The sequence below is a fragment of the Pristis pectinata genome, chromosome 6 (genome assembly GCF_009764475.1).
Source record: "Pristis pectinata isolate sPriPec2 chromosome 6, sPriPec2.1.pri, whole genome shotgun sequence".
NCBI classification, from domain to species: domain Eukaryota; kingdom Metazoa; phylum Chordata; class Chondrichthyes; order Rhinopristiformes; family Pristidae; genus Pristis; species Pristis pectinata.
In genome coordinates, this window is record NC_067410.1 from 95,067,957 (window position 1) to 95,080,168 (window position 12,212).

The 12,212-nt window shown below is 38.0% G+C and overlaps 1 protein-coding gene across 15 annotated transcripts in view; it reads right to left on the reverse strand.

Annotated features, from left to right (window-relative positions):
* Positions 1–646: 646 nt before the first annotated feature.
* Positions 647–12,212, reverse strand: part of LOC127571818 (disks large homolog 1-like) — a 339,770-nt gene continuing 328,204 nt past the window's right edge. For all 15 annotated transcript variants that reach the window (XM_052018549.1, XM_052018544.1, XM_052018548.1 and 12 more), the window contains 6 exons: positions 9,640–9,690; positions 8,064–8,165; positions 6,156–6,328; positions 5,522–5,631; positions 4,320–4,411; positions 647–2,435 (listed from right to left, as the gene is read on the reverse strand). In XM_052018549.1, coding sequence (XP_051874509.1) covers positions 2,329–2,435; positions 4,320–4,411; positions 5,522–5,631; positions 6,156–6,328; positions 8,064–8,165; positions 9,640–9,690 — 635 coding nt within the window. In that variant the 3' untranslated portion in view covers positions 647–2,328. The remainder of the gene's footprint in view (positions 2,436–4,319; positions 4,412–5,521; positions 5,632–6,155; positions 6,329–8,063; positions 8,166–9,639; positions 9,691–12,212) is intronic.

Sequence of the window (12,212 nt, forward strand, 5' to 3'; positions counted from 1 at the left end):
AAGCCACACACTGGAGCAGAGTTTCAAATAATACGTTCCATTCTTCACATACAAGTTTAACAAATCTAGAAAGTTGTTCAACATCAGAGGTATTACAGAAAAAGCCAAATGTCCCCTTATCCAATATTCATTCATGGATTCTTGCAGCAAATAGTATTGAGTACCAATCAGGAATAGTAACTTTCAATTCATAGCCTAGGAACCTGGACATTACAAAAGTCAGCACTGAGCCCGAGTTTTCCCTGTGTTACCTCACACCAATTTATGCAGTATTTTAATCCTGATAGTGATGAATCAAAGGTCTGGGATACTACCTCTGTTCATTCCCCTCCCCCCATTTATGTTCCACAATACCACATCCCAAGGACCAGGATGGAAAGCAAGTTGATCTAGAAGATCACTTGTGCAATAGCACCATCCAAGTTGGCTTACCTTTTGATTTTGCTGTCTGTTAGGATATCTAACCCTGAAGGTCTCTGAAAGGTTACCACAAAACCCCTGCAAGGAAATTCATAGACCTGAAGCTTTGACCAAAGATTTGGAACATTTTGCTTTACCTTAAAATTACACCAGATTTCTTTCCTATCCTTTCTAATGCTGATTAGTTTGAACCAGAGCAAGTAAAATAAAACACCTCACAAAACAATAAATTGTACATTAAATTTTATTAGCTGTTCCCCTCTTTTGACAATGGAATGGATATAGATGAGTCTGTACAAACTGCAGCACCAGAAGGTCATGTGTACTGAACTGCTTGTAAGCACATTATTCCTATATAAAACAAGTCATCTCCAAATTACTAGCAAAGGTCAGGTACCAGGCAGTTAATCTAATAATGTAGTGTTAGAGCTTCATTTGAGAACATACCTTATAATTGCTAAAATAAATTCTCCCAAAACAAAGCATGTAAAAGTCTGATTGAGAGCTACAGTGGAAGATATGACATCTTTGCAATTCCCACTTGGAAACATACAGGAAATGTAAAAATTTATTTAGAGTTGCCTTTAATGTTTTGAAAACATGCACATCACTTTGAAGAATCTCACACAGAACTTTCAGGGGTGGAGTGGGGGTAGAAGAGAACTGGCTCTTTTGATTTATTTCTTGCACTTATTTTTAAAATACCATTTTATACCCCCACCATCACATTCCCTGTATAATCCACAATGGTTATAAAGATGGGAAAACTAATTCACACCTACTTGGAAAGTAAAGAAAACATTCATGGATGAAATGGTTAAAAGCAAAAAAAATATATATTCCTGGTAAGTTATATAATGTATTTTGTTAAAAGTATGCTTAATATAGTTGATAATTTATATCAAAATACATAGTTACTGAGGGTTAATTATTATATATCTTAAAATCTCAAATCTTACAGCCCATTACAAATAGTCATGATTAGGTTTCAGCTCTGTTCCTCAGTCAGTTCCACTTCCTTATTCATAATCACTGCATTGCCCAGAACATCCTTATTCAAAAAGTCCTATTGAAAATCAAGTCAGTTATCAATTAAAATAGTCACTATATTCACTGGTTTCTCTTTGCTTCCCCTCCCACCCTCAATAATCAAATTCATAAAAGTAGATTCTCTGCAAAATTGAAAGTAATATGCGCAGTATCATAGGAACACATTCTAATCGGCATTCAATATAAACATTTATTTATCGTGCATTTCATCTGGCAAAAGGAAAAATAAAACTAAAAGCATGGTCTATTGAAGAATCTCTGTAAAGTGATTAAAAATTCCTTTGCACATGAAAGTCTGATGTGGATTTATAATTTGTTCAATGTATATGGGACTCACTTAACCAGCACAGAAAGGAAGAATTAAAAGAACTCCCAATAGCCTGGGCAGGTAATTGGGACAACAATAAAGCCGCCAGGATTTCCACTGCCAAACCATGCTTCCAAAATTCACCGTGCAAAAAGCTGCTTAGAATTATTATTTTCCAAGTCCAATGCTACACATGAAGATTACTTTCCCTTTGTTTATTTTTAAAAGAAAAATATATATAAAGCTTTTTCTGAAAATTGCTGAAGATTTGTTGCCCTTAAACATTAAGGAACTGTACCATAGAATCTCCCTTCATCAGCTAGTCTGGCCTTGCCCCTTCATGTAAATAAAACAATGGTGGTAATTTTAATCGAGTATCACGTACAAGCAATTTTCACAAAAAAAAAGAGATGTGAATGCCCCCAGTTGAAAGACAAATCACTTTTCATGACACACAAAGAAAGAGAGATCTGTGATCACAGGAATGAATTAATCCTGTCGAAGGGGATCCAGAGCCATCACGCACAATGGATAATGTTTATGACATGACTTCACAGTTTCTCCTTGGTTGGAACCCAGATGTAAGGCCCGGATTGTTCTTCAATAATCTGTATCACCTGGGTGTAAATCTCCTCCAGTAAATTTCCCTGCACAATACCTGACCAAAGCAAAAACAGGAGTTAATATTCCACAAGCCTACACATTCAACTTCTTTATTTGTTTAAACACGGTAACAAAAATAACTGTAAACACTGTAATTTTGAAATAGAGGAAAACAGTGAGGTTAACAGGAATTCTGATAAAGAGCATACTATCAAACTTTATGGAGTCAGAGAGATACAGCATGGAAAAAGGTCCTACAGCAACTGCATCAACCATCCATTTACACTAATCCTACATTAATTCCAGTTTTTCTTCTCCCTTCATTCTCATCAACTCCTCCCAGTTTCTACCACTCACTTGCACACTGGGGGAGATTTACAGTGGCCAGTTAACCTACCAACCCACGTCTTTAGCGTGTGGGAGGAAACCCTCGCAAATGCCACGCAGATAGTACCTGAGATACTGTGCTGCCCTGTTGTTGATTCTTTCTATAAATACTGACCAACTGATTTGTATTTTCTATTTACATTTCATAACAGCAAAAGGAAGTCCTAAATACAATACTTGGAACACTATTCTGTTTTGGGCACCACACTTTGCCATAATGATACGCAAATTCCAGGGGTTAAATTAGGAGGAGAGATTATAGTAAACAGGGTTGTATTCTTTGGAATCTTCTGAGGATGATTTAATCAACATTTTTAAGATATTAAGGGGAAACTATACGAATCCAAGTTAAAGTGATATAATGTAAGAATTAGAGACAGGTTTTTTAAGAATTAAAGTAGGGAATAGTCCTACACACAGAAGAGCCAGAAATCTGGAATATCGTTACCAAAAACAGTTGCTAATTTTCGATCTGAGATTGTAAGATTTTTGTTAGCTAAAGGTATTAAGGGAACAAAATTGAGCATCTCTGAAGATGTAAACAGACTACTTTGGGAGTCGGACTGTATTTATTGCTGGCTATTCAGCTCGTCTCTGACTTCTGCAAGCCCTTAAACCAAACACAAGCCAGGAGTCAAATGTCTGTGCTTCTGACCTTCCATTCCACTACTGAACTCATTGCCAAGTCCAGCAGCAGAACAAAGATACGATGTAGAGGGGCTGAATGCACTTCATATCCATCTCCTCAGCTTTACACAAGGAGTATGACCCTATTCATTTGAATATTGTCACTGACCTTGAATAAAAAGCTAAGTGCAGGTAAGTGGGTTGCTTATTTTTACTTGATTTTACCTTAACCTTAATTTCTAGGACTTTATGGGTGTTTTTCACTAAATATATTTACTTCCCTATAACTTTTCATTATTTAAAATCTCAGATCAAAATGCCCTTTACTGCAGTGAGCTATCAAAAGGCTATCAGGATATTTTGGGGCAGGGCTACAGGATACTCCACTGAAGTGCTGCTCTGCAAGATGCCTCTCAGGTTCAGAGGGTCTGCTTAGCTGACATATCAGATTAGCGTGGGCAGACAGACATTGTATTTGAGGAGTGGACCAGCTCCTGATTTATCTGTCTAACAATCTCACTAAATCGCAAAACAGCTTCAAGGGACTACTTCATTTCTTATGCACTTATGGAGACAGCATGGTCTTCTTGCCCCTAGTATCCAGGCACACATCCAATTCAAACTGAAACAACGAAAGGCACCTCTTTACTGTCAAGTCCCACAAACAGTTGCGCTGCAACATTAAACCGTATATGACCTACAGAGTAACATCTGGGTCTTAAAACAGGGAATACAAGTTATAACGAGTCGATGGAATATTTATAATATATGCTGCGAGAAACTTCATACTAGATGTATTTAACGGGACCAACTATAATGTTATAACAGAGGCTGATCTTGGCTGATTTTAATCAAGTTCTCTCGACGGCTCATCTAGAACAAGTGAAACTCATTTTTATTTAACAGCAAGCAATAGGATACTAACTTGTGAAGTGTTCAGTAAATTCCAGTTCAAGTTTCATGGCTCTGTCAAAAGTTTTCCTTGCTTGATCTGCTGTTAGACGCTTATTCATTTCCCTGAAGTGGAAAACAGAAATCTTTACATTCAGACTCCGTGAAGCAGGTTGAGTCTGATCAGAGAGAATGGGGCATGTTAACACGTCAAGAAAGAAACACAAATGTATGGAGCTATAAAGCATTGCCATGGTCCAGCTGCTGAAATATCAAACTACAGCACATCTTCTCCCTACCCTTTATCCCCAAAATACTGCTTGGTATTAAAACCCATCTATTCAAAACTATATCCAACAGATTCTGCGGAATTAAATGCCCTTTACTAAATGTCATTATCACTTAAATCTGCACAAGATCACGCTGGTGTTCACAGGCACAGAGCTCTTCTGCTCCACCAACAGGAAGACACAGGACTGCAACAGCCTGAACAATGAACGATTTCTGGCCTAATTTTCTGATGCTCAACCTGCAAACCCTACTTTCTCTTACCGCCACCTGCCCCACCCCGCTAACACTATCGCCTACCCCTCTACCTCCACTTCCCTGTCCTAGTACTCAACAGGAACAACATATCTGACGTTTGCTGCCTCTATTCACGTGGTACAGTGTTGTTGCTATTAAAATACTCTGAGGAACTTTTAGTTGACGCTCAACCTGGTAAGACATTGTAAAGTGGGGATTAGAAGATGGAAGGAGAGAATGCAAGTGCTGCTTTTGGCCCATCCAGTCTGCAGAATAACTACCAGGATCACTAAAGATCTACTAGCTAAGTCAACATTTCAAACTTCCCTTCCTTTTCAGCTGCCAGGGGCTAGCAGACTTAGGATAGGGGTGGGAGTGGGAACATTCCTGCTGTGTCCATATTTACTGTGGCTCCCCAGAGGATGCCATCAATGATCTTATAAGAATAATTACAGGAAGCTAGGAACCTTCCTCTAAGGGGACATTGCTAGTACAAATTCTCTTCCCATTTCACCAACAATCTCTCCTCACCTCCTACAAACCAAATCCCAAAAGCCACAGAAACAGGATCTGGCCAGTTAGGGTCATACAGCACCTTCCCACTGTTCTAAAAGCCAAGGTTTTGGTAGCCTGGCTAAGTTGTAAGAATAGAAATTCCCCTGCCAAAGTGAACTCTGAAAACCTTGGTTCAGATCTGCACCCTATACTTACATGATATTTTCAACTGATTTTGGTTTGATGAAGATAGCAATTGGATGCAGCTGGGCTATTTGAAGTCTCTTAATAGCATTTCCTGATACATCCAGTATACAATGTTTACCCTAAAGTGGAAGTAAAAGGAAACTTTAAAAAGAGGTTCAAGGACTGGATTTTTGCAGGTATACAGTTACCAACTTACATTCACAGTCAAAGGATTATTCCTTTCTTCTACACCTTACCTTTCTGTTCTCCATTTTGTTTATATCAACAAGATCAGTGATCTTTTTCAACCTAAATTTAGCCAAACCTATACAATTAGAATGAATTTCACGTTGTTACTAGTTACATGTAAAAATGATCAAACTGTTGATGGGCATGTAGGTTAAAGAAAATGATAGAACTAAGCAAGGGTAAGTGGTCAAATGTGAACATGTACAATTTGAAATATTTTTAGCATTTTGTTCAACTTAGCTCCAAAGGAAAGGAATATACATTATAACAATAGGTTGGCATTACCAGGAGCCTACAGAGTCCTCGGCTAAATATAAATGCTGTTATTAACTACCTGCTGTAAAATGAGATCAACCTTGATTTAGAGTGCAGGAACAACAGATTTATGTTAAAGACATGTTTATGGTTACACTACCTTTTCTGCTACTTCTCTCACAGACTGCACACTGGTTCCATAAAGGTGATTGTTGTACTGTCCAGCTTCAATAAATTTGTGATCTTGAATATCTTTTTCCATTTGTTCTCTAGATGTGACAAAATGATAGTCTCGACCATCAACTTCATAATCACGCTTTGGTCTGGTCGTGTCTGGAGAAAGCGAAACATTGACATTAGACCATTTCTTTCTTTTGCTTGAATTGATTCATAGAGTAAAAATGTTCCACACAGGGGAATTTAAAAACCAGTGTCAGAATCAGCTGCTCACATCAGGAACAGCAGGGAAAACATAAAGAAAGCTCACCACATTATCACATTTCACCTGAACCCTAACCTTAGAAATAACTTCAGCCGCACTTGAGATTCAGCACCCAATGCTGAATTACACACAATTCTGAACTGCTGGATTTACATCCACTTAGGAGAGGTATAATTAAAACATTTTACTTTCAGCAGGAAGAGGATATGTCACAATAATCAGGTTGGGCTGGTTTGAAACCAGAGGTGGAACAGCTATTATTGGAACTATTATATTAACCATCCATAATACTTTATGGATGTGAAGTATGCAATATTGATGAAGTTATAGAACCTCGTCAACAGAGATGTCTCTGGTCTCCAATCAGCTACATCAAAACTGCAAACTATTTTGATTTAAGAGGGTGGTCCGCCATCATTACCAGCCTCTCAGGGCAACTACTTTTGGCTGGGGAATTTAGTACATAAAGATTGTAAATTGAAGTTTTCAAAACTGTTTAAAAAAAATTATTTCAGCAGATGTATCGCTGGAATGATGGAACACAGAAAACATTGGGTTGCAAGCTGGTAGAGCATGTTTATGCACAATGTCCCACGTTCCCTGATATCAACAAATGCAATGAGCTCCAAAGCAGATGTTAAATTTCACTGGACTGCAATGAAATATTAAGGACCATTGGCTTGTGGTAATGATCATTGACCTGTTAGAACAGTTGTTACAGACCAATGGAAATTTAGCTTTTAGTAATAAGTACAATTATTTTAAAATAAAATTGGCCAATTAAAAACAATGGCTGAGACGGCAGCCTACAGGGAAAGTATGACTTTGTAACTGAAGGTATCTACTTGTGCCATCCCATGAACATTTCACACTGAAGGATGTCAGTACTACCCCGAGGCCATGACAGATACCAATGACGTGACCGACCACAGCCCAACCCACTCCTGTCTCCATCAACCTGGCCCCAAAACAACAGCAACAACATAGACATAGCCACACACAATAATAACAACAAAAAAAATTGAAGTTCTCGATGACATCACAAGGAATCTCTGTTCAGATTCTCAAGCATCGAGGTGTCCACAGTGCTCAGCCCACCCTGACGTCCAATGTAATCAGTACCTGCAAAGAGATTTTTCACTTTTCTACCAAAAGAACCAGAACTGCTTTGGCTGAGTTCCTCCAGCATCATAATGTTTTTCATTTAGATATTCCAGCATCTGCAGTCCTTTGTTTCTCTAGTACTACTGCTTGGTGAGAATCATCAGGAGTTCCAGCATAAGCACAAGCACTATGCATTCCTGCATCAGAAGCTCTTGAGAAGGGACGGAAGGTGGGGGGAAAGAGGGGAAACCACACCGAAAAGGTACCTAAAGGCCAAGGTCCAACAGAAACCCTTGACCTAAAGAACAGATGGTGGGTGGAGAGAGCACAGGACGTCCAGCAACTCGCTGTTAACCACGACATGCTTTGGTGATCTCAAGGTCATCTATGTCTGAACACCCAAGGACCTACTCCACAGAAAGCCAAAGACAGATGAAGTTTTCAAAGACAGGTAGACAGTGCCCACAGAAGGAACCCTTTGAGAGCCTACTAACTTAGCTGTCACAATGACAAAGTACTTACGTGGAACACATGATCCAAACTTGTCTGGAAACTCCGAGATTAGATCATCATTAATTCGATCTTTCATGGGTCCCAGAATTATAACTGGTCGAGAGTAACGGACTACACAACAAAGACAAAAAGTCAGTTGGGCAAAATTAGACAGGCTGTGACATGTACATTTCTACAGCCGTAAGAACTGGCTTATCAATTATTTGATAACAGTTACAGACAATTCCTTCTCTTCTAGTAATATTAAGACCACTTTTGCTTTGAATGGAAAATTGACTGTTTGTTACACATCATCAGACCTTTTGTTAAACTATCCCTAGATTTCCCCCACCCTGGGTTTGGAGATAAGCCAGCTCTTTTCAGCATGGCAGACACAATGTTCAAGTCCCCCTTTCCCACTATTACTTTCTAGTTTCCAAATAATTTTTAATTCACGGTCTGCTTCCAAGTGCTCCAAAAAGGCAGCAAAGTACAGAGTGGGAATTGGGAGTTGAGTTACGGAAAGGAGGCAAAGATGAGTGTGAAGGGGAAAGCTTTGGAAAGTGAAAGATGGAACTTGACGAGATCTGGGGAAAAACTCCGAAGTACTGGGTTGTGATTTTTGAAATATGTGCCAGTGCTGGAAATTTGTGGGGTGAAGGCTAAGGAAGTAGGAGACAATGTAATCCACACCAAGAAATGAGGGAATCAAGTTGGATGGAGTACTGGAGAAGACTGATAGGATGGAATAAGATTACAGAGGTGATAAGAACAAGTGTGAGGACAACATATTGGGGAAATGAACAAGGGTTGTTGAGGGAAGACCATTGAATAGTGAGGTACTACAAGGTAAATATGTAGGCTGAAGAATTTCTTTGAGAAGTTCAGAGCTTGGGAAGCTGAAAAGGAGAGCATCTGAGCAATTTATCTTAGAATAACGAGGATTTTCCTGCGAATGGTGGTGAAGGAAGGCTGTAAATGCAGGGATAGAGAATGGTGGACTCGATGATGGGTTAGATATAGGGTTTGAGGCACAGTTTGGCATTAACTAGGCTGATTTTGATCAGATAGCCTCAATGCTTGGATAAGATGAATCTTGAACTGAAGAGACATCAACGGAGGAGTAATTTACTGCCTTTGAGATTAGGGGATAAAGTGAAAGTACCCTTGATCGAGCAGACCCAAAAATTGTCAAGTTTGTTCTTGTACAAGTGCCCAGCAAATTTGAAACTTCTGCTTTAGCTTGGAGCTTGCTGTCTATGCAAACCATCATGACCAAAAAATACAGGCAATACACTGTTCAAATGTGGAGCAAGACACGAAGGCTTGTGTTGTATTTTTTCATATGATAAGCCAAAAGTTTGGAGCAGATGCAAAGTCTTTGATGGGATGCAATTGCAACTCAGACTAATGTTCTACTTCCCACAGTCAATGACTAGCACCGTGGTAAACTTCAGCCTTCACAACATCTGCATTAGAAAGAGGTGTGTGGAAGGTTGAGATCTTAGGCTCAAGAGAAAACTAGTTTTCAAAAATCTACAGGAAGAGAAGACAGACAAAATGAACTTTTCTTGATCATTGCATCTGTGTGTCAGTTTCTACTTACCCTCCTGTTGGCCAACGGGTTCATACGAAAGGACGTAATCTTCCTGACCACCTATCCCAAAAGACAACATATGGACGCACAACTTTGTAATAAAAATCATGTTATAAAAACATCACAGTCTACCTAAAGTATGAAATTTTTTTTGGAGCAGAAGCAGGAGGTTGAGAATATTAGAGGCACAAGGGAAGATTAGTAGAGCATTCTCGTTCACTGAGATAACATTTAATAACAGAACCAAAACCCAATTTTTTAATCTGAGTCCTAAAAGCTGACTTTTTTCTCCTGAAATTAATTATTCTGTTGAAGTGGAAAACAGAAAATGCTGGAAATACTCAGCATTTTACACGATCAGCCATCAACCGCTAACAATTAATATTGTTAAAAGCATGTTGTAGTTCAAGAATATCATAATGGTGCTTAATTAAAACATTAGTTATTTTTTTAAAATAAGTGTCTGCACCACATCTGCAGTTTTATAAAGGACAACTTTCTAAAAAAAATACATGATCCAAATTAAACCTGAAAGTGTCTTTAGTTGCAAATATGACTAATATGTAGTTTTAGAGTAATTCAACTTGTATTAAAATATGTTAACAATCTGAGTCTTAGGAAAGTAACTTCATCTGACTTGAAAGAATGTCACTGAGACTTCTGGTGTCCAGGAAACAAAACATGAATCCAAGACTTCAAGTTTCCAGTAACAGGACTGCTTCAATAAAGTGGAAAAATTTTGCTCTTCAGAAATTCAGGATTCAGTGTACTATGTCTAACTTTCATGTCTCAAATATTGATGTAATGCAAAGAAGGACTGTCAGAATGCCTTGAATACATGAAGAAATATTGCAATAACTATTCTACCAATAATCTCTACTGAAGGAATGTAATTTTTTTTTATATCCTTTGAGTTATCCAGCATGGAGAACTTGTATCCTTTCTACTGTATCCAACTGGAATGTCAAAGTGGATATGATTAGATTCAAAAGGTAGTTCAAAAATATGAAATCAATGACATGTATCTTGAAAAATTAGGAACATTAAAGTGCATTGGAAGTGTATAGGAGAGCAGGATTAAGCCTGTGGTAAAAGCACTGAGGTCAAAATGGTTTACTGCCCTGTTTTTATGCTGTATGAATTCAATTTCTCAAAGGCATTTAAACAACATTGAAAGGTTTATACACCACAAAAATATAATTTAAATCCAAAGGAAAACTATTCATTCCACAGTACTGAGCAGTTGCACATCAGCAACATTAAAGACCAACATATCAGTGGTCAGATAGTTAAAGCAAGTCCTTGCTTGTTATGGATGCTTATTGCAATTCAAATGAACACTTCAGCTGCCACTAAAGAAATACATAATTCTTAACAGCCTAGAATTTTTTTTTAAAAAAGGAACATGCTTTCAATTTTAACACAAGCAATAATATTAGATATTCACAATTATGTGAAATTACCTTTACATTTAATATCTGGATTATCTGATATGTTGTACCTTGTACTGAAGACAACAGATAATCTTTGAGTTGACAGTTTGCTCTTATTATATAGACTAGGGAGGAGTGAGGGTCACAATTTACAGGTATGCAAGGCCAAATTGTGTATTGATGCAAGGAGATATTTTGTTTCCCAGAGTGGCCGACCTTTGGAGCAGGTCATCAAGATTTGTAATGGATGCCAATTACTGGAATCCCTTCAAGTGAACATTCAAACCCGTTTCTGGCCACGATGAAAGTTACTTCCAACAAAATGTGGATACTTCACAGAACTATCAGGGCCAACGTGACTTCCTGAAATCAGAGAAATTCTCAGATTTTCACTTGTTTTTTGCTTCTTGGCCAGCTCAAAACATCTGGCAGGTTAAGGTGCACAGACATGCAAAAATGGCATCACAATTTACCTGAAGATATTCCTTTGGACTAGGTTTTTTAACCATCTGTCATGTTTGTAAATTCACATTTCAGTGACCAGCTTAGAATGGCAGGTGAAGGGTTTTGCAGTTATACATTCAATTAAAGTAGTACATTCACAATCTTTCATAAAAGATTTCAGAACAACTGCATATAGTTACTTTTTCCAAAAGCAAGGGAGTTTTGTAACTGAAATAAATACTTCCTGACTGTTTCTATGTTAATATTGCAGTAAAGCGTAAGAGTTAGTTGGCTTGGTGTTAGATTCAATGAGGCAAGAATTCATTCAAGAATTCATATCAACTAAAACAACACTGACAAGATGAGGTATCTCTGTGCACGTTTCATTACTACATCTTTCATTAAAATGCATTGTTCAGGATCAATGCATTGTTTAGGATCAATGCATTGTACGAGAGATCAGAAGAGGGGAAAACAAAAAGATTATTGGTTTGTGTGGTGGGGGAGGAGGAGGTGGTGGAGGGAAGCTTTATCTACAAGGTTCAAGTGATATACAGCAATTAGTAGGTTCAGAAATAATTAACCAGATGAATGTACGACTTTAACTGTTTTCAAGCAGAAGAGAAAGGTTGATAAACAAAATGAACACATTGTCCAGATAAAAAAAATCAGAGAAGCAACTCATGCAGTTTTATGCACTTTTTG